The sequence below is a fragment of the Hyla sarda genome, chromosome 6 (genome assembly GCF_029499605.1).
Source record: "Hyla sarda isolate aHylSar1 chromosome 6, aHylSar1.hap1, whole genome shotgun sequence".
Taxonomy (NCBI): Eukaryota; Metazoa; Chordata; class Amphibia; order Anura; family Hylidae; genus Hyla; species Hyla sarda.
In genome coordinates, this window is record NC_079194.1 from 21,765,970 (window position 1) to 21,793,562 (window position 27,593).

General features: G+C 44.7%; 1 protein-coding gene across 2 annotated transcripts in view; it reads right to left on the reverse strand.

Annotated features, from left to right (window-relative positions):
- Nucleotides 1–27,593, reverse strand: part of LOC130275390 (flavin-containing monooxygenase 5-like) — a 48,856-nt gene that overhangs the window by 13,918 nt on the left and 7,345 nt on the right. The window contains exons 1-7 of one of the 2 annotated variants that reach the window (XM_056523282.1): nucleotides 26,442–26,593; nucleotides 22,992–23,137; nucleotides 21,832–22,020; nucleotides 19,672–19,834; nucleotides 16,599–16,741; nucleotides 9,128–9,327; nucleotides 3,742–4,091 (exon numbers count right to left, since the gene is read on the reverse strand). In XM_056523282.1, the coding sequence (XP_056379257.1) occupies nucleotides 3,742–4,091; nucleotides 9,128–9,327; nucleotides 16,599–16,741; nucleotides 19,672–19,834; nucleotides 21,832–22,020; nucleotides 22,992–23,123 (1,177 nt within the window). In that variant the 5' untranslated portion in view covers nucleotides 23,124–23,137; nucleotides 26,442–26,593. Of the gene's footprint in view, nucleotides 1–3,741; nucleotides 4,092–9,127; nucleotides 9,328–16,598; nucleotides 16,742–19,671; nucleotides 19,835–21,831; nucleotides 22,021–22,991; nucleotides 23,138–26,441; nucleotides 26,594–27,593 lie in introns of those variants that run through there. The other variant, XM_056523284.1, reaches the window with a different exon arrangement.

A 27,593-nucleotide genomic window follows, 5' to 3' on the forward strand; every position in this document is an offset into this window, starting at 1 on the left:
TTGCAGAGGACCAGAGGAGAGAGGAGCCGAGGAGAAAAAACGCCTCGTGCGAACAAAGTCCATATCCTGGCGGAGCTCCTGACGCCTTTCGGAAAAACGCATGTCAATGCGAGTGGCTAGATGAATGAGTTCATGCAGGTTAGCAGGAATTTCTCGTGCGGCCAGAACATCTTTAATGTTGCTGGATAGGCCTTTTTTAAAAGTCGCGCAGAGGGCCTCATTATTCCAGGATAATTCGGAAGCAAGAGTACGGAATTGGATGGCGTACTCGCCAACGGAAGAATTACCCTGGACCAGGTTCAGCAGGGCAGTCTCAGCAGAAGAGGCTCGGGTAGGTTCCTCAAAGACACTTCGAATTTCCGAGAAGAAGGAGTGTACAGAGGCAGTGTCGGGGTCATTGCGGTCCCAGAGCGGTGTGGCCCATGACAGAGCTTTCCCAGACAGAAGGCTGACTACGAAAGCCACCTTAGACCTTTCAGTAGGAAACTGGTCCGACATCATCTCCAAGTGCAGGGAACATTGTGAAAGAAAGCCACGGCAAAACTCCATCCATGGCCGGATCTACTGTCACGGTTCGGCTGGCAGGAGGTGGATCCTCTGTGCCAGAGAGGGATTGGCGTGGACCGTGCTAGTGGACCGGTTCTAAGTTACTACTGGTATTCACCAGAGCCCGCCGCAAAGCGGGATGATCTTGCAGCGGCGGTAGTAACCAGGTCGTATCCACTAGCAACGGCTCAACCTCTCTGACTGCTGAAGATAGGCGCGGTACAAGGGAGTAGACAAGAGCAAGGTCGGACGTAGCAGAAGGTCGGGGCAGGCAGCAAGGATCGTAGTCAGGGGCAACGGCAGGAGGTCTGGAACACAGGCTAGGAACACACAAGGAAACGCTTTCACTGGCACAATGGCAACAAGATCCGGCAAGGGAGTGCAGGGGAAGTGAGGTATAAGTAGGGAGTGCACAGGTGAACACACTAATTAGAACAACTGCGCCAATCAGTGGCGCAGTGGCCCTTTAAATCGCAGAGACCCGGCGCGCGCGCGCCCTAGGGAGCGGGGCCGCGCGCGCCGGGACAGGACCGACGGAGAGCGAGTCAGGTACGGGAGCCGGGGTGCGCATCGCGAGCGGGCGCCACCCGCATCGCGAATCGCATCCCGGCTGGAGGCGGTATCGCAGCGCACCCGGTCAGTGGATCCGACCGGGGCGCTGCAGTAGCGAGGATGTTGCGAGCGCCCCGGGGAGGAGCGGGGACCCGGAGCGCTCGGCGTAACAAGAGTTAGCTAGCGCTGCTGAGCAGTGCTAGTTGACTCCTTGGGTGGTATACATATGACTGTATACTGTATATACCACCAGTTACCACCCTCATTTCTGCTTTGGCCTCTTATTTTGAAGCCCGTCTTATCACTGTATATACAGTATGCAGCCATCTATAAAGATCAAGGAGTTACAGAAAAGCAGTGATTTATACAGATGGCTGCTTTACTGTATATTTTTGCTGAGCAGGAGATATACAATGTATGCTTCCTGCCCAGGCTGAGCTGTGCCTACGGCTGTATAGCTGCAGGCACAGCTCAGTATTGATAGCACCAGGGACAGTATCCAGCACTGCGCTATGTAGGGCTGGATACTGTATGGTGGCTATGCATCACTACTTACCTTTGGATATGCTGATCAGCCTGCTGCAACTTGTGAAAACTACCAGTGAGTCCCAAATCTCAGCATCAGGGGAAAAGACATATAAACACACACAAAAACACATAGTGGGTTTGGCGTTTTATATTTCCCTATTGAGTTCCTGCAAACATCCAATGGAAAAACTCCGTGCAGCAGAGTTGGCGTGTTTTTTTGTGGAAACCTAGCCTTGGAATGTTAAAGGGTTACTCCGCCCCTAGACCTCTTATCCCCCTCTCCAAAGGATAGGGGATAAGATGTCTGATTGTGGGGTTCCACCACTGGGAACCCCCAGAGATCTCGGCTGCAGCACCCCAGACCTCCGGTGCACAGAGTGAACTTCGCTCCGTGCCGGATGACTGGCGATGCAGGGCGGAGGCTCATGACGTCACTGTCATGCCCAGCTCGTGCCGTCACGCCCCCTCCCATAGACTTTCATTAAGGGGGCATGGCTGTGACGTCACGAGCCTCCGGCACTGCACTTGATGCTCTAAACGAATGACGCGTGCAGCAGGGAGATCCATTGGATAGGCGAGATGATATCTAGGGGCAGATTGCCCCTTTAAGCCTACATCCAGGGATGAATAAAGCCTCTCTGTCGCCTCAGAACAACTAAAGAAAGTACCCCTCCCCCTATAATAATTACAAATAATATATACAGGTGCCATGAGCTGTAGTTTTCACCAGTACTTTTGCATAGTTTTTATTTTTTTATTGCTTTTTATTCAGTTTTTTCTGGGATGTGACAAGGCCAAAAATCTTACAAGTTGTTGCAAGTGTTTTCATCAAAGTCGGGTCTGCAACTTGTATTTGGGGGTTCCCGTATCCTGTCCCCACCATGGCTGGCGATCAGATGCTGGATGAATACCCTACCACCATGAACCTCACAGATACAGAGCCAACACATGTTTTTAGACATAAGACCAGATAATCCTGGCATTGGCCGGACAAAAAGGAAAGAGGAGTCATTTTTTGTATATTTGTTATAGCTAAAATTGGCTGGTGATTTGCTGAGCGGGTCTCGAAAGATGGGGGCAAGAGATAAGTCGATCCCCGTTCTGGATTGACTCCCCACGATCAATGACTTATCTCCTGCAATGTGGATAGGGGAAATGTTTTTGTTTTTTATATAAATGGGCAGTACTCCATAAGAAACAAAAAATGACCAGTGCCGGAAAGTTATACAGATTTGTACAGTAAATGACTTCTATATAAAAATCTTAATCCTTCCAGTACTTATCAGCTGCTGTATGCTCCAGAGGAAGTTGTGTAGTTCTTTCCAGTCTGACCACAGTGCTCTCTGCTGACACCTCTGTCCATGTCAGGAACTGTCCAGAGCAGGAGCAAATCCCCATAGCAAACCTCACCTGCTTTGGACACTTCCTGACATGGACAGAGGTGTCAGCAGAGAGCAGTGTAGTGAGACTGGAAAGAACTACACAACTTCCTCTGGAGCATACAGCAGTTCATAAATACTGGAAGAATTAAGATTTTTAAATTTACAAAACTGTATAACTTTCTGACACCAGTTGATTTAAAAAATAATTCCTGCCAGAGTACCCCCTTAAAGGGGTTATCCATGAAAAAACTTTTTTTTTATATATCAACTGGCTCCAGAAAGTTTAATAGATTTGTAAAATACTTCTATAAAAAAAATCTTAATCCTTTTAGTACTTATGAGCTTCTGAAGTTAAGGTTGTTCTTTTCTGTCTAAGTGCTCTCTGATGACACGTGTCTCGGGAACCGCCCAGTTTAGAAGCAAATCCCCATAGCAAACCTCTTCTAAACTGGGCGGTTCCCGAGACAGGTGTCATCAGAGAGCACTTAGACAGAAAAGAACAACCTTAACTTCAGAAGCTCATAAGTACTGAAAGGATTAAGATTTTTTAATAGAAGTAATTTACAAATCTGTTTAAGTTTCTGAGATAGATAGATAGATAGATAGATAGATAGATAGATACACACCGGTATATAAAAAAAAAATTTCCTGGATAACCCCTTTAATCCATATTTTGTGTGGATAAAAAGTCATCCATATTTATCGGTACTAACTGAAATAATAGTTTTCTTACCGGCAAAGATTCTTGTGGCAAGCCGGCACTGCAGTTCTGAAATGGGCATAATGGCGCCGAGCGGTTGTATTAAGCCAATGACGGCCAATGTTTGCTTCTCCAGCTCCGGTCTAAAGGTGTACTTATATAAAGAGACCTTGTTATGGGCGACTTTGAGCTCCTCGCAAAAAGGAAAGCTGAAGGTATAACCCGTAGCAAATATAACGGCATCAATGTTTTTTTCCACAGTCTCATCCTCAAAAATGGCATCTGTCTCGGTAAACTTCGCCACGTTGGACTTCACGAGTACAGTGCCAGCTATGATGCGGTTTGGAAGGTCATCGTTCACCATAGGATGTTGGCTGAAAAGCCTGCAAAAATCAAAATATCCATGTCATTCTTATGGAGAATTATTAAAGTGGTACTCCGCTGCTCAGCGTTTGGAACAAGCAAACAAGCCCCGCCCCCTCGTGACATCACGTCCCGCCCCCGCAATGCATGTCTATGGGAGGGGGCGTGACAGCGTCACGCCCCCTCCCATATACTTGCATTAAGGGGGCGGACCGTGACACCATGGGGGGCGGGACTATGATGTCACGAGCTCCCGACTCCAGCATTCGCAACAGTTTGTTCCAAACGCTGAGCAAAGAACAAAATAACCAAAAGCAAAAGAAAAGAAGATAAAGAAAAACACTTAGGTCACTGTGGAGTCAGTCAACCAACTTTGTACGAATCCTTATTGTAAAAGCAAAAGCAAAGAAGCCTTGTAATATATCTTATATGAGAAAAATGCCTCTTTCTCCTTTACATCTTAAACTCACAATTTAATCTAACAAAATGGAATAGCTCCCTGAAGGATCGGTTTACAGATTACATAGGGGTCTATGGAAAAGAGAGAGAGGGATTGGTGAGAGACAGAAAGAGAGACAGACAGTAACACCCACACACCCACAGAGGCTCCAGAAACTTGTATTGGGTGTTATATCTCATCCTAGTGCTAGATTTGCAGCCTTACAGTAAATTGCATAGTACTGCTCTATAATGTCCTTCATGCTACTGCGGCTTCTGAGGGTCATTATAGAAATAGAAGTAAGGGGGGGTTCACTCCACGATTTTGCTGTACGGTTTCATAAAAAAAAAAACTGTATGCAACCGTACAGAAAACCGTGCCCACAGACTTACCATTCAAAACCGTATGCACCATAATGTATACGGTTGTCTCCGTTTTTCAAACCATACGGTTATTTACTTTTTTTTTTCCAGACAGAAAACCGTGGCCTACCATGGTTTTTTGTCTGGGTGAAAAACCGTATTAAACCGTATACGTTTTTTTTTAAAAACATGAGAGTCAATGGGAACCGTACAGAACCGTATGTGCTTTCGGTTCCATCCAGTTTTCACCAAACGGTTTTTGACTTTCCACAGTTTATCTTTCTTGGAATTTCAATCAAACAAGTGAAACTTTATTCAAAATGGAGTGAAAAGTTCAAAACGTATACGCTTTTTTTCTAAAAAAAAAAAAAAAACAAGGCAACCGGACGTCATGATTCAAACAGAGAAAAATTTGTACACACGTTTTGATACAGGTCAGTCAGGTTTTGAGGAATCCGTTTTTTAATCAAAAACCTGATAAAGGAACTGTATTGCAAAAACGGGGTGTGAACCCAGCCTAAGCAGGATCGACTCCTGTATGTGCGCAGTGCATGGGAGACATCTTAGCAGCCAGTCTACACCCACTAGATCAGAGACCACTGAAAATTTGAGATGGAATCTGTAGAGGGGGAAATTGGTGGGAACTGCTATATACAAGTGATATAATGGTGCTATTCTTGAACTATATACACACATGGGATGTAATTTTAGTCAAACTGATTAACACATTTGATATATAAATGTATATATTAGCTGTTAAAGCTCCCATTTTTTTTCATAATGAATGACACAGATGGAGGATACTACAGTCTTTTAAAACTCATTTTTTACATGGGAAATACCCAAAAGCACTGTCTCCCTCTAGTGGTTCAGGTTTAATTCACACACATTAGATTAGTCTAAGAAAATTCTGCGACTGAACTTCTGTTCCATTTGTCTGCATGGAAATTGCAAAAATCAATATGTTTGCTGCCAAAACAACCCCCACTCCGATTAATTGAAATGGCTGTTTTCAAAACTGCTGAAAAGCTCAACCTTTTTTCTACCATTTTTTTTTATTTTTTTTTAGCCATTTTTTTACAGTTTTAAATTATGACAAAAAAAAAAAGAAAAAACCCTAGGCTGTTGTCACATGTCATGTTTTCAGGCTTCTCTCCAGACCAGTTTCCCATCCAAGATGCCTCTAGCTGTTGCAAAACTACAACTTTCAGCATGCCTGAACAGCCGTAAGAGTTAAATTTTCCCTTGGACACAGGCTTACTTTACACTGAAGCCTGTCTCCAAGGGTGGACCATCACTGAAGCCTGACTCCAAGGCTGAGCCGTGATGTTCTGAGTGGGCCGTCTCGAAAGCCCTTCTGCTAGGATGGGGGCCGGAGCACGTTGAGGACGGTGAGTAGCGGTCTCCCGTGCAGGAGAATGCAGGGGCCTCAGCAGTCGGACCCCCCCCCCCCCCCCCACTATCCTGTGCATAGAGGTTAAATTTTAGTTCCCCGAAATACCCCTTTAAAGTTAACCAGAGAACTTTGCTTTTATTTGCCACTGAGCTATCCTTATATTCTTTACGAACCTGCTCCAGCCCTCTCAATGCCCAACCTGACCGCAGGGACCCTTCCCCACAAAATGGCGACATACACGGCACATAGTTACGAAGCTGTTTATTTGTTATCTCCTGTATAACACCATCAGGTAAACGTACATGACCTTGGTTCTTTATCTAGAACATGACCTTGGTTCTTTATCTAGAACACGACCTTGGTTCTTTATCTTGTATTGTTGTTATCAGATTCAAACATTCACTTCTAGGACTAAGAACTGAAGTAGGAGGAACCAAGGAGCAGAGGGACATCCACACATACACGCACTGTTACGTATGACTTGGACCCACAATATGGTGTCATTGTTATACAATGGTGTTTTTATGCAGATACCAGTTGCAGTATGCTCCAAGGGGAACTCCGCTGCCCCAGCGTTCGGGAACATTTTGTTCAGAACGCTTGGAGTGGGCAGCGGGGGTCGTGATATCACGGCCATGCCCCTCTCGTTGTCACGCCACGCCCCCTCAATGCAAGTCTATGGGAGGGGGCGTGGCGGGAGCCACGCCCCCTCCCATAGACTTGCATTGAGGGGGCGTGGTGTGACAATGGGAGGGGCGTGGCCGTGACGTCACGACCCCAGCCGCCTGCTCCAAGCATTCTAAACAAATGCATAGCAAATGCATTGAGGGGGCGTGGTGTGACAACGGGAGGGGCGTGGCCGTGACATCACGACCCCAGCCGCCTGCTCCAAGCATTCTAAACAAATGCACAGCAAATGCATTGAGGGGGCGTAGTGTGACAATGGGAGGGGCGTGGCCGTGACGTCACGACCCCAGCCGCCTGCTCCAAGCATTCTAAACGAATGCCGTTTGCTGCACAGTGATCGCAGGGGTCCCAAGGGCGGGACAACCCGCGATCAGACATCTTCTCGTCTATCCTTTGGATAAGAGATAAGATGTCTAGTGGCGGAGTACCCCTTTAATCTGTGTATTACATCATACTGTCCTAAAAATATTAATGTTCGATAACAGTAGGATGTGAATTTCACCCAACGTACTATAATACACTACAATCTTTACAGAGTGTAAAATCCACCTGCCCTTCCTTTCCCAATTGCCCAAACTTGGCTCTGTAATACGGTTGCAGTTTGCACAGTTCGGGAGCGTGCAGGATTTTTTGGGACCCGCAGGCATAGCGCCAAACCACCCGCTCCTGCCCGCAGCCACCTCATTTCCCGCTTACGCATTTTGTATTGGGTCCCTTGAGATCACCCTTCATCTAGAACATGACCTTGGTTCTTTATCTAGAACATGACCTTGGTTCTTTATCTAGAACATGACCTTGGTTCTTTATCTTGTATTGTTGTTATCAGATTCAAACATTCACTTCTAGGACTAAGAACTGAAGTAGGAGGAACCAAGGAGCAGAGGGACATCCACACATACACGCACTGTTACGTATGACTTGGACCCACAATATGGTGTCATTGTTATACAATGGTGTTTTTATGCAGATACCAGTTGCAGTATGCTCCAAGGGGAACTCCGCTGCCCCAGCGTTCGGGAACATTTTGTTCAGAACGCTTGGAGTGGGCAGCGGGGGTCGTGATATCACGGCCATGCCCCTCTCGTTGTCACGCCACGCCCCCTCAATGCAAGTCTATGGGAGGGGGCGTGGCGGGAGCCACGCCCCCTCCCATAGACTTGCATTGAGGGGGCGTGGTGTGACAATGGGAGGGGTGTGGCCGTGACGTCACGACCCCAGCCGCCTGCTCCAAGCATTCTAAACAAATGCATAGCAAATGCATTGAGGGGGCGTGGTGTGACAACGGGAGGGGCGTGGCCGTGACATCACGACCCCAGCCGCCTGCTCCAAGCATTCTAAACAAATGCACAGCAAATGCATTGAGGGGGCGTAGTGTGACAATGGGAGGGGCGTGGCCGTGACGTCACGACCCCAGCCGCCTGCTCCAAGCATTCTAAACGAATGCCGTTTGCTGCACAGTGATCGCAGGGGTCCCAAGGGCGGGACAACCCGCGATCAGACATCTTCTCGTCTATCCTTTGGATAAGAGATAAGATGTCTAGTGGCGGAGTACCCCTTTAATCTGTGTATTACATCATACTGTCCTAAAAATATTAATGTTCGATAACAGTAGGATGTGAATTTCACCCAACGTACTATAATACACTACAATCTTTACAGAGTGTAAAATCCACCTGCCCTTCCTTTCCCAATTGCCCAAACTTGGCTCTGTAATACGGTTGCAGTTTGCACAGTTCGGGAGCGTGCAGGATTTTTTGGGACCCGCAGGCATAGCGCCAAACCACCCGCTCCTGCCCGCAGCCACCTCATTTCCCGCTTACGCATTTTGTATTGGGTCCCTTGAGATCCCAATCGCAATGCAGGGCTCCAGTACAGACAAGGAGGCGTGGGCAGACAAGGAGGCGTGGCTTTCTGTGGCACTTGAGCTTCTTGGCTCCATCACCTTGACACTTGGCTGAGAATGGAACTGGGGGGGAGCATAGACATGTATCCGGCCGTTGCAGCATTATGAGGGCTTCCTGTTTTGCTTTTACTTTCTATGGTGATCTAACATATGTGGCAGCAGCCGAGCAGGGGCTTTCTGGGAATTCTTTAGCTAATCTGTTATAAGTAAAAATAATAGTAATAATAATAATAAAATAAAAAGTTCCTCCATCCCCCCATACCGCCTACCTGTGCTTCGGCTTCAGGCTATAAATTGCGTGGTCAAACCGTTTATTTAACTCGGACTCAGCGATGTGATTCAGGAGGGAGGTGGGTAAGGAATTTTTCAGCGTATTAAAAAAACGTGTAAGGCGTAACAAGTCCATGGGATAACCATGATCAGACACTCGGTTTAGGATCCACGATCCTCTCCTGGTACTGAGGAATACCTGAAAGAAAGAAGAAAAAAAAAAAAAGAATTGGTTTATTTAACCCCTTAAGGACACAGCTCATTTTCACCTTAAAGGGGTACTCCGGTGGAAAACTTTTTTTTTTTTTTTTCTTAATCAACTGCTGCCAGAAAGTTAAACAGATTTGTAAATGACTTCTATTAAAAAATCTTAATCCTTCCTGTACTTATTAGCTGCTGAATACTACAGTGGAAATTATTTTTCCATTTGAAACACATAGCTGTTTGCTGACATCACGAGCACAGTGCTCTCTGCTGACATCTCTCTCCATTTTTGGAACTGCCCAGAACAGCATGTGTTTGCTATAGGGATTTCCTTTTACTCTGGACAGTTCCTAAAATGGACAGAGATGTCAGCAGAGAGCACTGTGCTCGTGATGTCAGCAAACAGCTATGTGTTTCAAACGGAAAAATAATTTCCACTGTAGTATTCAGCAGCTAATAAGTACAGGAAGGATTAAGATTTTTTTAATAGAAGTAATTTACAAATCTGTTTAACTTTCTGGCAACAGTTGATTTAAAAAAAAAGGTTTTTCACCAAAGTACCCCCTTTAAGGACCAGAGCGTTTTTTGCAAATTTGATCACTGTCACTTTAAGCATTAATAACTCTGTGATGCTTTTACTTTTCATCCTGATTCCAAGATTGTTTTCTTTTTTTTTTTTTTTTGTGACATAGTCTACTTAATGTCAGTGGTAAATTTTTGCCGATACTTGCATCATTTCTTGGTGAAAAATTCCCAAATTTTATGAACAATTTGAAAATGTTGCATATTTTTTGCTTTGCCACCCTCTGCTTATAAGGAAAATAGACATACTAAATAAATTATATATTGATTCACAAATACAATGAGGGACATTTATCAATGTTTGCTTATGTATCCTTTTTTTTAGTAATTTTTTCCTTACTTTTTTTTTGCTTATGTGCGACTTATTTATCATCTGCTTTCAGCCTGTTGATAATTTTCTTTCACGTAAGCAATTTTTCCTTTGTTACTTTGGTTGTAGCTTTTTCTGCTCCATGTTGAACTGTTGAAAATTTAGTAAATTTTTAACCCTGTTGCGACTTTTTGCGCAGTTGCGACTGTCGCAGTTAATAAATACCTGACTACCCGTAGTCCATTTTAAAATTATTACTACGTAGTAAATTTTTGGAAAACTTGCTTTTCTCGCTTTCCAGTCAAAATGTCGCACGAAAAATCGCATAGTCGCAGTTGCGACAATTTTGCGACAATTATAGTAAAGAAAACCTGACTAAACCCGTTGATAAATGTCCATAAATATGTCTACTTTATATTTTCATCATAAAGTTGACATGTTTTTACTTTTGGAAGACATCAGAGGGCTTCAAAGTTCAGCAGCAATAAATCAATTTTTCACAAAATTTTCAAAGTCTGAATTTTTCAGGGACCAGTTCAGGTTTGAAGTGGATTTGAGGGGCCTTCATATTAGAAATACCCTGTAAATTACCCCCAATATCAAAACTGCACCCCTCAAAGTATTCAAAATGACATTCAGTAAGTGTGTTAACCCTTTAGGTGTTTCACAGGAATAGCAGCAAAGTGAAGGAGAAAATTCCAAAAAAATCTTCACTTCAAATTTACACTGGCATGTTCTTGTAGACCCAGTTTTTGAAATTTTACAAGGGGTAAAAGGAGAAAAATCCCCCAAAATTTGTAACCCAATTTCTCTCGAGTATGGAAATACTTCATGTGTATGTCAAGTGCTCTGTGGGTGCAGTAGAGGGCTCAGAAGGGAAGGCTCAGAAGACAATGGGATTTTGGAGAGTGAGTTTTTCTGAAATGGTTTTTGGGGTACATGTCACATTTAGGAAGCCCCTATGGTGCCAGAACAGCAAAAAAAATAAAAAATAAAACACATGGCATACTATATATGGGGGCCATGTGAGGACGCATTATTGTGTATGGGGGCCAAGTGAGGGGGCATTACTATATATGGGGGCCATGTGAGGGCGCATTATTGTGTATGGGGGCCAAGTGAGGGGGCATTACTATATATGGGGGCCATGTGAGGGCGCATTATTGTGTATGGGGGCCAAGTGAGGGGGCATTACTATATATGGGGGCCATGTGAGGGCGCATTATTGTGTATGGGGGCCAAGTGAGGGGGCATTACTATATATGGGGCCATGTGAGGGCGCATTATTGTGTATGGGGGCCAAGTGAGGGGGCATTACTATATATGGGGGCCATGTGAGGGCGCATTATTGTGTATGGGGGCCAAGTGAGGGGGCATTACTATATATGGGGGCCATGTGAGGGGGCATTACTATATATGGGGGCCAAGTGAGGGGGCATTACAATATATGGGGGCCATGTGAGGGGGCATTACTATATATGGGGGCCATGTGAGGGGGCATTACTGTATATGGGGGCCATGTGAGTGGGCATTACTATATATGGGGGCCATGTGAGGGGGCATTACTATATATGGGGGCCATGTGAGGGGGCATTACTATATATAGGGGGCCATGTGAGGGGGCATTACTATATATGGGGGCCATGTGAGGGGGCATTACTGTATATGGGGGCCATGTAAGGGGGCATTATTGTGTATAGGGGCCATGTGAGGGGGCATTACCATATATGGGGGCCATGTGAGGGGGCATTACTATATATGGGGGCCATGTGAGGGTGCATTATTGTGTATGGGGGCCAAGTGAGGGGTCATTACTATATATGGGGGCCATGTGAGGGCGCATTATTGTGTATGGGGGCCAAGTGAGGGGTCATTTCTATATATGGGGGCCATGTGAGGGCGCATTATTGTGTATGGGGGCCAAGTGTGGGGGCATTACTATATATGGGGGCCATGTGAGGGCGCATTATTGTGTATGGGGGCCAAGTGAGGGGGCATTACTATATATGGGGGCCATGTGAGGGCGCATTATTGTGTATGGGGGCCAAGTGAGGGGTCATTACTATATATGGGGGCCATGTGAGGGCGCATTATTGTGTATGGGGGCCATGTGAGGGGGCATTACTATATATGGGGGCCATGTAAGGGCGCATTATTGTGTATGGGGGCCAAGTGAGGGGGCATTACTATATATGGGGGCCATGTGAGGGGGCATTACTATATATGGGGGCCATGTGAGGGGGCATTACCATATATGGGGTCCAAGTGAGGGGTCATTACTATATATGGGGGCCATGTAAGGGCGCATTATTGTGTATGGGGGCCATGTAAGGGGGCATTACTATATATGGGGGCCATGAGAGGGCGCATTATTGTGTATGGGGGCCAAGTGAGGGGTCATTACTATATATGGGGGCCATGTGAGGGCGTATTATTGTGTATGGGGGCCAAGTGAGGGGTCATTACTATATATGGGGGCCATGTGAGGGCGCATTAATGTGTATGGGGGCCAAGTGAGGGGGCATTACTATATATGGGGGCCATGTGAGGGCGCATTATTGTGTATGGGGGCCATGTGAGGGAACATTAATATGGGGTCCATGTGTGGACGCATTACTATATATGGGGGCCATGTGAGGGGGCATTACTATATATGGGGCAATGTGAGGGAACATTACTATATATGGGGTCCATGTGAGGGGGCATTACTTATATGGGGGCAATGTGAAGGTGCATTACTATATATGGGGGCCATGTGAGGGAATAGTACTATATATGGGGTCCATGTGAGGGGGCATTACTTATATGGGGGCCTTGTGAGGGGGCATTACTTATATGGGGGCAATGTGAAGGTGCATTACTATATATGGGGGCCATGTGAGGGGGCATTACTATATATGGGGGCCATGTGAGAGGGTATAATAATGAATGGGGCAATGTGAGGGGGCATTATTATGTATGATGATGTGTACGGGAACATTATTATATATTGGGGCAATGTGAGGGGGCATTACTGTATATGAGGGCAATGTACGGGGGGCATTATATTATATGGGGGCACTGCAAGGGGGCATTATAATGTATCAGAGCAATGTACGGGGGCATTATAATGTATGAGGACAATGTTGGGGCCTAATACTATACAGGGGCACAGAAGGGACTACTATATGGGGCAGTGTAATACATATAGGGGGTTTGTATAGAGTTGAGGACTTTACTGTAGAGAGAATCCTAAAATGTTTGTCCGGCAGATTCGGTGGAGATGAGTTGTGATCGGGAGAAATCTTCATGATGACCCAGGACAGATGGAGAAGAAAGAGAAAAGTGAACGACTCCGATCAGAGAAGACGCCCCCGTGAGTATGTAACTATAATGACATATGGTCTGCAGCCCCTACTTCTATATAGGGGTTATTGATCTTGTGTACAGTGGTTTTTATTCAATAACAATATAGCAGTGTTAGTCAGTGGTCTTGATGTGGCGGATTTATATGTCCCTTGTATTGTGGTGTTATTAGTGATACTGGTCTGTGTATAGCGGCTTTTATTTCCTTACAGTATGGGGGTATTGTTTAGTCACTGCAGAATTAATACAGAGTGGCGATATTATTTTATGTTTCTAAGCCCGATACTAAGATAAAATCTAGTGTGTGCCACAGTGAGGGGAGGGGGGGGGGGGGGGTCCCAGACTACAAGCTGTGTAAGGTTAGGGCTGGGCGGTATATACCGGTTCATACCAAATACAGAAATTTTTGTGCTGCACGATATGAATTTTAACCCATACCGCAATACCGGTTTGGCCCCTCCCCATCGCAAATGAATGAATTATCAGCCCAGCGCTGCGCTGTCCCCACATCAGGGAACTAATCATATGTGACCCTCGAGCGCTGTTCTGCCTGCCCCCCCCCCCCCACTAATTAATTACTAGCCCAGCCCAGCGCTGTCCCCATCGGGGTACTAACATATGTCACCCGCAAGCGCTGCCCTCCTCGTCTTCCTGTTTGTTGCGGCGGCGCTGGCAATCTATACCGGTGGTCTCCAACCTCCAGATGTTGCAAAACTACAACTCCCAGCATGCCTGGACAGCCGTTGGCTGTCCGGGCATGCTGGGAGTTGTAGTTTTGCAACATCTGGAGGTCCGCAGGTTGAAGACCACTGCTCTATACTGTATCCCTATGCCCGGGGCTTCAAAAGGTAAACAAAATGAACTATAACTCACCTTCCCTGTCGGTCCGGACCTGTTTCCTAGGGAATGGAACGTTGTTCCGCCTCGGCCAGTGATAGGCTGAGCCCACTGTCATGTAAGGAGCCGGCTTTTACATGACATTGGGTTCAGCCTATCACCGGCCGAGGCGGAACATCGCTGCGACCGGTGATAGGCTGACGGCTGTCCGGCGTTCACGTCCCCCAGGAAGACCGTAAGGCCGACGTAGGAAACTGCGTTATACAGGGGATACAGCTATAGAGTGTCAGCGCCGGCGGCCGAAAAACAAACAGGAGGACGAGGAGGGCAGCGCTTGCGGGGGACGTGAGTAGTACCCCGATGGGGACAGTGCAGCGCTGGGCTAATAATTAATTTTGGGGGGGGGGGGGGGATACCGTTATATACCGTGGAACCGCCATAAGTTACAAAAATACTGCGATACACATATTTGGCCATACGGCCCAGCCCTATGTAAGGTGTTCTCTATAACTATGTTAATAATAGTGCACAGACTGTGACTGATCCATCGGCAGCTTGTGAATCTGCGGTTGTCCTCAGCTGGCCAGATACATACGGTGATAAGCCATTGCCAAACCCTCATTTGGCTGACCACAATTATCTCGTGATTATCTATAGAGAGGGGAGCAAGCCGCTGCCAGAATCCTCTGGCAGCGGCTTTTCTCCCTGAAAAGATAACAATCTAGCAGGTGAAATCCAATATTAGAGATGAGCGAACTTACAGTAAATTCGATTCGTCTCGAACTTCTCGGCTCGGCAGTTGATGACTTTTCCTGCATAAATTAGTTCAGCTTTCTGGTGCTCCGGTGGGCTGGAAAAGGTGGATACAGTCCTAGGAAAGAGTCTCCTAGGAATGTATCCACCTTTTCCAGCCCAGGGGAGCACCGGAAAGCTGAACTAATTTATGCAGGAAAAGTCATCAACTGCCGAGCCGAGAAGTTTGTGACGAATCGAATTTACTGTAAGTTTGCTCATCTCTATCCAATATGCCTTCGGATCCTGATATCCTGAGGCCTCCCATACAACATAGATGATCAACTACTCCAAATGGAATCAGTGAGTTTGGCAACACATGGTTAATGTATATAGCCAGTTTTAGGGTGCGTTCACACACTCTTTGTTTTTGCGGGTTTTCCGCTGCGTATATCTCGGCTGTCCATAGCAGATTTTCCGCAGCGGAATTTATCCGGAAAATCTGCCGCAGTCCCTACTGACTTCAATGGGGCTTGCGGCGGATTTTCCGCAGCGTAAATTCCTCCATACAAAATCTGCTGCGGATTGCCCAGAAGAGCCCGCCCCCTTAAAATACGCAGCGGAAAACCCGCAAAAACAAAGAGTGTGTGAACGCACCCTAAAACTGGCTATATACATTAACCATGTGTTGCCACATCAAAGGGGAACTCCAGTGGAAAACACTTTTTTTATTTTTTTTTTTAAATCAACAGGGGCCAAAAAGTTTTGTAAATTACATCTATTTATGTCAGGAACTGTCCAGCGCAGAAGCAAACGGCCATAGCAAACCTCTCCTGCTCTGGACAGTTCCTGACATGGACAGAGGTGTCAGAAGAGAGCACTGTGGTCAGACAGAAAAGAAACACAAAAAGAAAAGAACTTCCTGTGGAACATACAGCAGCTGAAAAGTACTGGAAGGATTAAGATTTTTAAATAGAAGTAATTTACAAATTTATTTAACTTTTTGGCACCAGTTGATTTTAAAAAAATACCATTTTCCACCAGAGTACCCCTTTAAAACAAATTTTGGGCCTGGCATTGGTTTCCGTCACTTCTAAAAGGGAGTAGCTCCAAGGCATCTGCAGATTGTCTTTAGGAGCAAGAGCAGGAGAAAAAGGCGGCAGAAGGGAACACTGAGTTTGCTACCCCATTCTGCCATGTTACAAACCAGTTAGAGGACTACAACTCCCAGCTGGCCTGCACCATAGCTATGTCTAGTGCCAAGTTACGAGATGTGAAACATAATCACCAGAAGCCAGAAGTACGGAGACCACCAGGGCCATTGGAGCAACTGAGCAAGGTAAGTGAAGCTGTTTTCTCAGCTCCAGGACACCCAGTGGACATGTTCTTACAGATTTCCCTGATAATTATGGGATGGATTTTCTGTGAATATATGGAAACAAACCCAACTGGTGTCAGACCTGTGACGCCGTCCTGCTCAGCTCCACAGCTATGTCCCCACCGGAGTTTCCGATTCCAATAACGATGACTCTTTGTCCTTTAAAGTCTTCGGGGCTTTTATAATCCCGACTGTGAAGGTATCGGCCCTTAAATTTATCAATACCTGTAAAAATAATATAGATCAGTCCCATTTCCTGCCCTACAAACAAAGTGTAGAAGAGATGACAACTCCGGTGGTGCCTCAGAAATACTGTGTGATATTGATATACAGTGGTCCCTCAACATACGATGGTAATTCATTCCAAATGACCCATCGTTTGTCGAATCCATCGTATGTTGAGGGATTCGTGCAATGTAAAAAGTGCATTTAATACTCACCTGTCCCCGCCACTCCGGACCGCGTCCTCACCGCTCCCGATGCTGTCCCAGGGGCTCCCAATGCTGTCCTGCTGCTCCGGCATCTTCTTCGGGATCCTCCGGCTTCTTCCGTATCTTCTCCGGGGTCCGGGCCTCGCTTTCTGGTGACGTTATTACGTTCATGCACCAGCGCGGCGTGCGTAGTGATGTAATAACGACGCCAGAAAGTGAGGCCCGGACCCTGGAGAAGATGCAGAAGACACCGGAGGATCGCGAAGTGGACCCGGAGCAGCGGGGATAGCTAAGTGAACCTGTCCGGGATGCTTAAACTGCTATCCGACAGCAGCGTAAGCATTTTGCGCTGTCTGATAGTAGTTAATGCGATGGCCCCGACATATAAAAGCATCGTATGTCGATTTGATCATATGTCGGGGCCATCGCATGTCGGGGGGGTTACTTTACTGCTTTGTAGTGGAGGTAGGATTATCTTTATTTATCAAGTTTGGGTGTTTTGCAGACTGTGGCATTTTAAGTTGCCTAGCAAGGGTGACTACTTTTTACTGGGTACATATCCACAAGTGGTGTCTGTTTTAAAGCATTTTTGTAATTTAAATAAAGTTTTGGCATGTTGCACAGACATGTGAAAAGTTTAGATCGGTCAGGGTCTCAGTGCTGAAACCCCCAGAGATTTCTACATATAATGTAACTGGGAGAAGTGCCCAGCAGTACCCTTCACTCCCCAACTTGGCACTTGTTCTTACTAATTGCAAGACACTAGATCCAGAGACTTAAAGGGGTACTCCGGGGAAAAACTTTTGTTTTTTTAAATCAACTGGTACCAGAAAGTAAAACAGATTAGTAAATGACTTTTATTAAAGAATCTTAATCCTTCCAGTACTTATTAGCTGCTGAATACTACAGAGGAAATTATTTTCTTTTTGGAACACAGAGCTCTCTGCTGACATCATGACCACAGTGCTCTCTGCTGACATCTCTGTCCATTTTAAGGACTGTCCAGAGTAGGAGAAAATCCCCATAGCAAAACAACCAATACTAAAATGGATAGAGATGTCAGCAGAGAGCACTGTGCTTGTGATTCAACAGAGAGCTCTGTGTTCCAAAAAGAAAATAATTTCCTCTGTAGTATTCAGCAGCTAATAAGTACTGGAAGGATTAAGATTTTTTTTAATAGAAATAATTTACAAATCTGTTTAACTTTCTGGCACCAGTTGATTTAAAAAAAAAAAATGTTTTCCACTGGAGTCCCCCTTTAAAATATAGCCGTCACCTAAAATCAGTCAGATTAAGTGCGAAGCCGGGAAGTGAAGCGCGCTGCTGGGTACTTCTCTTGGTTATATCTTAAAATCATCACTGAGACCCTGACTGATCTACACTTTTGAGACCCTGTGAATGCCAAGATTTTATTTGAATTACAGTAATGCTTTAAAGGGGTACTCCGTTTTTTTTTTTTTTTTTTTATCAACTGGTGCCAGAAAGTTAATCAGATTTGTAAATTACTTCTATTGAAAAATCTTAATCCTTCCAGTACTAATCATCTGCTGTATAATACGGAGGAGAACCGCTCCTTGTAGCAGATGAAAGGAGTCTTGTGGTGCTGGCGTGTGATGTCAGAATCGCCCGGGCTTAATGCGCCAAATCTCTTTTAGTGAATCCACCAGGCTGGTTAAGCTGCAATCGTGGGACGGCCCTTCAGGAGTGGATCAAGAGGTCTCAAGTCCTTAGGTTACCGGCTATGCAGGTACCGCTTTGTTGTATAAATGCAGTTCAGATATAGCGTTTTAGCCAGTGATGTAGGCATAGACTAGACGCGTTTCAGGGTATGTGATTAAACCCTTTCTTCAGAAGACCGGGCGATTCTGACATCACACGCCAGCACCACGAGACTCCTTTCATCTGCTACAAGGAGCGGTTCTCCTCTGGTCACCGTTGCAGCCTCGACCTGCTACCAAAAACGCTTGCCAGCGTGTACCCCTCTGGAGTCATTATCAGCCAGCGCTTACCGACTATAGAACATATCATCAGTGCCTGCCAGCGCTTCTACAAACCAGCGGTGCCTGAGCTGTCACTCTCCATCTAAGGATCGGTAACATTGTATACCATTAAGGCTGTTATCTGCAAATACCTCGTATCTATTGATTTACAAAGGAGACCGGCTACAATTGTAACTAATTGTAACTATCTTTATGAACTGCTAAAGACCTCTTGAGCAGGATCGCAGTGAAGCAATAGAGTTATATGCAGTACTGTATATATAAGCGTGCCAGTGATTAATTTTAATTCTCTTTGTTTTTATACTTGTATTATTATATATATATATATATATATCGTTTACTCCTATCACAAAGGGCCCTTTGTGAGGTGGTATTCCTTTTATTTTATTATTTATTATTTATTTATTTATTAATTAATAAAAATACCTATTTTTAGTATAATTGAAGCACGATTCCTGTTTTTTTTTTATTATAGTCTAATATATTACATCTACTATACCTTCCTTGAGGTCTGTGTATTTTGATTTTCTAATTTACAAATCTGTTTAACTTTCTGGCATCAGTTGATTTAAAAAAAAAAAAAAAGTTTTCCATCGGAGTACCCCTTTAAGTCTCTCTCCTCATGGAGGCATTTCATTTCCTTTAAGGTTTTATCCCAAGGTTGGAATTACTCTATTATGAGGACCCATATTACAAAAGTCATGGCCATAAATAGTGGAATTACCTCGAAAAGAGTCCAGTGGGAGGTGGGCTTCTGTGTGATGGCCGCTGCAAACAAGGACAGCATCAAAAATGTCCGATTCCCGGTTACCGTCCTTCTCGGTGATAACTTCCCATTGTCCACTTGTAGCAAAGTCTGGTCGCTTCTTCACACTACACACGGTGGTCTGAAATCGAGATGTGTCTGTTAGGACCTTGTGGATGATAGGTATTTCTCATATAGGCTGAATCATTTAGTAAAGCTTAAAGGTCAGTTGTGTGTTACAAAACTAATATAAAAAAAAAATTACCTCCTATGTCGTGGTCCCCCACTGGTCACTTCTAACCATCTTTCTGATTCTGAGAGAAGTGCTGGATGTAGGACCTGCTGGCTAAGCCAATCATTGGCCGAGACGGACACCACTGCGGACAGCGATTGGCTGAGCAGGCAGATTCTGAATCAAGCTCTTATCTCGTAAGAAGAATAGAGAGGTGAAACAGGGTGACTGAATGGATGCAAACGGGAGCCACACCCCCTCCCATAGACATGAATGGAGGGAGAGTGGTGTGACATCACGAGGGGGCGTGGTGTGACGTCTCCAGTCCCGGAAACAAAGAGGTTTCCGAGACTGGAGACGCAGCCCCGCATAGAATGCGGGTGCTGCATGGAGATCGTGGGGGGTCCCAGCGGTGGGCACCCCGCGATCAGACATCTTATCCCCTATCCTTTGGATAGGAGATAAGATGTATTTGGCTGGAATATCCCTTTAATGAGTTCTGTTTGGGCTCCGAGATGGTCGGGTTAGAGTATGGAGGCCTCTTGATCACCGCTTCAATCCTGCCTTTACTGTGGAGCATCACACTGCCACCTACTGGTTTGATGATCTTGGGAACCATCGCATGCAACAGTCAGTCATCCCTTAGTGGTATTACCAAGGACACTAAGGCTGGGTTTACACTACAGAATTTCAGACCTGAATTTCTTTTAAAATTCCGCTTTGATATTTCGGTGCTGGGAATTTGATTCCGCTGCATAGTGCACATTGTTTTCGAGGCGGACTTCCTGCCCAGAAAATACACTAAAAAAATCTGTTAAAACATTGAACTATTCTGGTCGATTTCCGCTCCACAGAAATAGCAGTCTATGGGGACGACAATGTCTGCGAGGTCCTAGCACCAACTGGCCACACGTGGAATCTCTCAGAATTTCTGAAGTGTGAAACCAGCCCATCCTGGGGCCACATGTATTGCTTCTCATGACTTCCAACATGGCTTACAGCTGGATCGCAACACTTCCTTGGCCTCCAGATTTATCACCAATCGGCATTTATGCCAAACGAGGTTTGGAAACTTTCCAGTGTTCTGGATCTACAGACTGCAACATCTCTGGGTAATTGTTCTGCAGGAACCTGTAGGCCTCCACGTATCCCAACCGTATCTCATCTTGATTCCAGACTAGAGATGCCCAACAGAGTAATAGAGCCTCCATACATCCCAACTGTATCTCATCTTGGATCCTGGCTAGAGGTGCCCAACTTGTTTCTAGAGCCTCCATGTATCCCAACCGTATCTCATCCTATATCCAGGCTAGAGGCGCACAAAAGAGGACTAGAGCCTCCATGTATCCCAACCAGGGACGTGCACAGACATTTTGGGGGCAGGGGCCGAACTAAAAAAAAAAAGCTACTTCTTATAATTTATCTATATAAATGCCCACATAATGATGCCAGACTGCCCAGGGCACTTCTAGAAAGAACGTCAAAAGGGCAGGGGCTCAAGCCCCCTTTCTAGTCAACCTGTGCACATCCCTGATCCCAGTCGTATCTCATCTTGTATCCAAGCTAGAGGTGTTAAACTTATTTCTAGAGTTTCCCTTCAACTATACGGTTTTCTCCAATAATCTTCGTTCTCTCTAATAATATCCCCTTCACAGATCAATTCAACATTATGTTCACATAGAAAGTTTTATTGGATTTTGACAACTTCTTGCTGCTTTATTTATTTTTTGTCAATGAGTTTACAATGAAATCATTTTAAATTCTGCATGTGCTGATTTTTTTCTTTAGATTAGCTTTTAGATTAGCTTTGGATTTGTGGTGAAATCTATGGCAGAAAAAACTCAACATATTCCATGTCCTTTTTTTTTATTTTGAAAAGCCACAGGGTCATTATTACTTATTTTTACCTTAAAACGGATATATTGAAGTAGCTGGAAATGTTCAGCATAGAGTCTGAAATACAACAGAATTTTAGAATTGTGCATATAATTTGGGTAGTCCTCCGGAATCGGGAAATCGCTGTAGCACATCACCTCCTTGGAAGTATTAATAATTACGGATCTGTAAATACTCGCTCTGCCCGCCTCGGGGTTTTCCTGGAATAAATAGGAATTAGAGATTATATTGTGTATAGTCTGCTGGAAAAGGACTGTATTAGAGATAATTAAAGGGGTACTCCGCCCCTAGGGGATAAGATGTCTGATAACGGGGGCCTCACCGCTGCTGAGTAGTGTTGAGCAGCATAGGCCATATTCGAATTCGCGAATATTCGCGAATATATGGACGAATATTCGTCATATATTCGCGAATATTCGCATATTCGTTATATTCTCGTTTTATTTTCGCATATGCGTAAATTCGCGTATTCGAAAATTAACATATGCGAAAATTCGCATAAACGAAAATTCGCATATGCTAATTTTCGCATATGCGAATTTTCGCACGCCAGTCTCACACAGTAGTATTACAGCCTTCTTTACACCACACAAGCTGGAAGCAGAGAGGGATGATCACTGTGATGTGTACTGTGAAGAAAAAAAAAAAAAAAAAAAACAATATTCGTAATTACGAATATATAGCGCTATATTCGCGAAATTCGCGAATTCGCGAATATGCGATATTCGCGAATAATATTCGAATTGCGAATATTCGCGAGCAACACTACTGCTGAGACCACTCACCATCTCTGTCCAGCATCCAGCATTTAAAACCATATGTTTAGAACACTGGATTTCTGCAGCGGGAGACGTTATGTCATGCCACGCCCCCTCCTGGTGTCAAGCAACGCCTGCTCCATTCATGTATTTGAAAGGGGGCGTGATGACAGTCACGCCCCCTCCCATTGACAAGAATAGGGCGTTGCGTGACGTCACAAGGGGGAGTGGCGTGATGTCTCCTGCAGCAGGAACCGAGAGTTCTAAACATACAGCTTTGAATGCTGGGTGCTGCATAGAGATCGCGGTAGGTCCCAGTGGCGGGACCCTTGAAATCAGACATCTTATCTCCTATCCTTTGGATAAGATGTCTAGGGGTGGAGTACCCCTGTAAAATAAGATTAGTAACTAACATTGAATCTCCATAGTCCACCAATGTCTTCACTTCTCTCAAAACAGGTGGGTTCCAAACCTTCCTCCACGCAACTTTTAATAGCCACCAAACCGCTGGCTCCAGCTCCTATCACAGCAACTTTTTTCCCCATAGTGGTGGTCTACACTGTAAATGAAGAGAACAAAGATGGAGAAGAATTATGAAAGATACTGTATATAATGTGAGGGGTGGACTCATTTATGGGAGATACTGTATATATAATGTGAGGGGTGGACTCACTTATGGGAGATACTGTATATATAATGTGAGGGGTGGAGTCACTTATGGGAGATACTGTATATATAATGTGAGGGGTGGACTCACTTATGGGATATACTGTATATAATGTGAGGGGTGGACTCATTTATGGGAGATACTGTATATATAATGTGAGGGGTGGAGTCACTTATGGGATATACTGTATATAATGTGAGGTGTGGAGTCACTTATGGGATATACTGTATATAATGTGAGGGGTGGAGTCACTTATGGGATATACTGTATATATAATGTGAGGGGTGGAGTCACTTATGGGATATACTGTATATATAATGTGAGGGGTGGAGTCACTTATGGGATATACTGTATATAATGTGAGGGGTGGAATCACTTATGGGAGATACTGTATATATAATGTGAGGGGTGGACTCACTTATGGGATATACTGTATATATAATGTGAGGGGTGGAGTCACTTTTGGGATATACTGTATATATTATGTGAGGGGTGGAGTCACTTATGGGATATACTGTATATATAATGTGAGGGGTGGAGTCACTTATGGGAGATACTGTATATATAATGTGAGGGGTGGAGTCACTTATGGGATATACTGTATATATAATGTGAGGGGTGGAGTCACTTATGGGAGATACTGTATATATAATGTGAGGGGTGGAGTCACTTATGGGAGATACTGTATATATAATGTGAGGGGTGGACTCACTTATGGGATATACTGTATATATAATGTGAGGGGTGGACTCACATATGGTATATACTGTATATATAATGTGAGGGGTGGAGTCACTTATGGGAGATACTGTATATATAATGTGAGGGGTGGAGTCACTTATGGGATATACTGTATATAATGTGAGGGGTGGACTCACATATGGTATATACTGTATATATAATGTGAGGGGTGGAGTCACTTATGGGATATACTGTATATATAATGTGAGGGGTGGAGTCACTTATGGGATATACTGTATATAATGTGAGGGGTGTAGTCACTTATGGGAGATACTGTGTATATAATGTGAGGGGTGGACTCACTTATGGGATATACTGTATATATAATGTGAGGGGTGGACTCACTTATGGGGGATACTGTATATATAATGTGAGGGGCGGACTCACTTATGGGAGATACTGTATATAATGTGAGGGGTGGAGTCACTTATGGGAGATACTGTATATAATGTGAGGGGTGGAGTCACTTATGGGATATACTGTATATATAATGTGAGGGGTGGAGTCACTTATGGGATATACTGTATATATAATGTGAGGGGTGGACTCACTTATGGGATATACTGTATATAATGTGAGGGGTGGACTCACTTATGGGATATACTGTATATATAATGTGAGGGGTGGAGTCACTTATGGGAGATACTGTATATATAATGTGAGGGGTGGAGTCACTTAAGGCATATACTGTATATATAATGTGAGGGGTGGACTCACTTATGGGAGATACTGTATATATAATGTGAGGGGTGGAGTCACTTATGGGATATACTGTATATATAATGTGAGGGGTGGACTCACTTATGGGATATACTGTATATATAATGTGAGGGGTGGACTCACTTATGGGATATACTGTATATATAATGTGAGGGGTGGAGTCACTTATGGCATATACTGTATATATAATGTGAGGGGTGGGCTCACTTATGGGATATACTGTATATAATGTGAGGGGTGGACTCACTTATGGGAGATACTGTATATATAATGTGAGGGGTGGAGTCACTTATGGTATATACTGTATATATAATGTGAGGGGTGGGCTCACTTATGGGATATACTGTATATAATGTGAGGGGTGGACTCACTTATGGGAGATACTGTATATATAATGTGAGGGGTGGAGTCACTTATGGCATATACTGTATATATAATGTGAGGGGTGGGCTCACTTATGGGATATACTGTATATATAATGTGAGGGGTGGAGTCACTTATGGGATATACTGTATATATAATGTGAGGTGTGGAGTCACTTATGGGAGATACTGTATATAATGTGAGGGGTGGAGTCACTTATGGGATATACTGTATATATAATGTGAGGGGTGGAGTCACTTATGGGAGATACTGTATATATAATGTGAGGGGTGGACTCACTTATGGGATATACTGTATATAATGTGAGGGGTGGACTCACTTATGGGATATACTGTATATATAATGTGAGGGGTGGAGTCACTTATGGGATATACTGTATATATAATGTGAGGGGTGGACTCACTTATGGGAGATACTGTATATATAATGTGAGGGGTGGACTCACTTATGGGATATACTGTATATATAATGTGAGGGGTGGAGTCACTTATGGTATATACTGTATATATAATGTGAGGGGTGGAGTCACTTATGGTATATACTGTATATATAATGTGAGGGGTGGAGTCACTTATGGTATATACTGTATATATAATGTGAGGGGTGGAGTCACTTATGGGGTATACTGTATATATAATGTGAGGGTTGGAGTCACTTATGGGAGATACTGTATATATAATGTGAGGGGTGGACTCACTTATGGGATATACTGTATATAATGTGAGGGGTGGACTCACTTATGGGATATACTGTATATATAATGTGAGGGGTGGACTCACTTATGGGATATACTGTATATATAATGTGAGGGGTGGAGTCACTTATGGGAGATACTGTATATATAATGTGAGGGGTGGAGTCACTTATGGGATATACTGTATATATAATGTGAGGGGTGGAGTCACTTATGGGATATACTGTATATATAATGTGAGGGGTGGAGTCACTTATGGGATATACTGTATATATAATGTGAGGGGTGGAGTCACTTATGGGATATACTGTATATATAATGTGAGGGGTGGAGTCACTTATGGGATATACTGTATATATAATGTGAGGGGTGGAGTCACTTATGGGATATACTGTATATAATGTGAGGGGTGGAGTCACTTATGGGATATACTGTATATATTGATATATAACACCCTGCCGCTCTTTATACACAGGTCATAGCATTTTACATTTGTTTCTACAGAAAGCTTCACATGATAATAATTCTTCTCTGCTACATTTGTTACATATAAAACAAGTAAATATTTATACAATGTAATTATTTTATAGCACAACATGAACATCTAGTCTATGACCTAACAGTATAGAAGAGGAGACGCTACAGTATGTTACTTGCCTGCATTCAATATTCCTAGTAAACAGGGAAACAGGGATCGGCCATCGCTTCCTGACTCTGTGTATGGTGAGGCCCATTATTGCCTTTCCTTATTTAACCCTATGATGTCTGCAATGCTCGCCCAGGTCTCCTATAGAGCGTACACTGAGCCTCCAGACGTTAAACAGTTAACAAAAAGTGACGAGCTAGAAGGGAGCGTGGCCAGCACTGTGCACAGGGAACCTCCTTCCTTTTCCTTCCGTAGAAATCTATGAATAACCTTTCACATAGTAAACAGCCATAACATCCTGACAGCCGGATCTATGCTGATTACCATATTGTACTCTGGTCTTGTTATTATGTAACGACCTTTGTTTATTATTCTACGTACTTAGATTTTCTTTACTGTCAAATATCTCTTTTAAAGGGGTACTCCGGCCCTAAGACATCTTATGCCCTATCCAAAGGATAGGGGAAAAGATGTCTGATCGCGGGGGTCCCGCCAATGAGGACCCCCACAATCTTGCAATCGGCACCCACCTCGCCACGCCGCGTGCCACGCCAGCACGCCGCGCTGCCAGCTCACAAGCTGACGGGTGCCGACCACGGGGCCGGATATTGGGCCGTCCCAACTCCTCCCCCGTGTGACGTCACCCCCCCCCCCCCTCGCTATGCAAGTCTATGGGAGGGGGCGTGACAGTTGTCACGCCCCCTCCCATAGACTTGCATAGCGGGGGACACTTGCAGCGGGAAACACGCTGCAAGTTTGCTAGCAAATCCGCCCAAAGGGTCAGTTCACACGTGCATATTTTCTGCTGCAGATATGGCTACCCATCGAAGTCAATGAAGTCATCGAAGCCACGCCCCCTCCATTAGACTTGCATCATGGGGGTGGGCCGTGACGTCATGAGGGGCGGAGCCGTGACATCACGATGCTCCAGCCCCTGTATCGCCCGTCATTACGCCCGGAGCGAGTTTTCTCTGTGCAGTAATGAGAGTGGGGTGCTACAGCCAAGATCCCGGGGGTCCCCAGCCGCGGGACCCCCCCAATCAGACATGTGACTGACTTGACTGATGACTGACAATACTGAGACTGTGGTTACTTGTAGCCGTTTGTGGCTGGAGACTGGACTTGAGACCTCCTATGACTCTGGACAGTCTCAAAGACTTGTA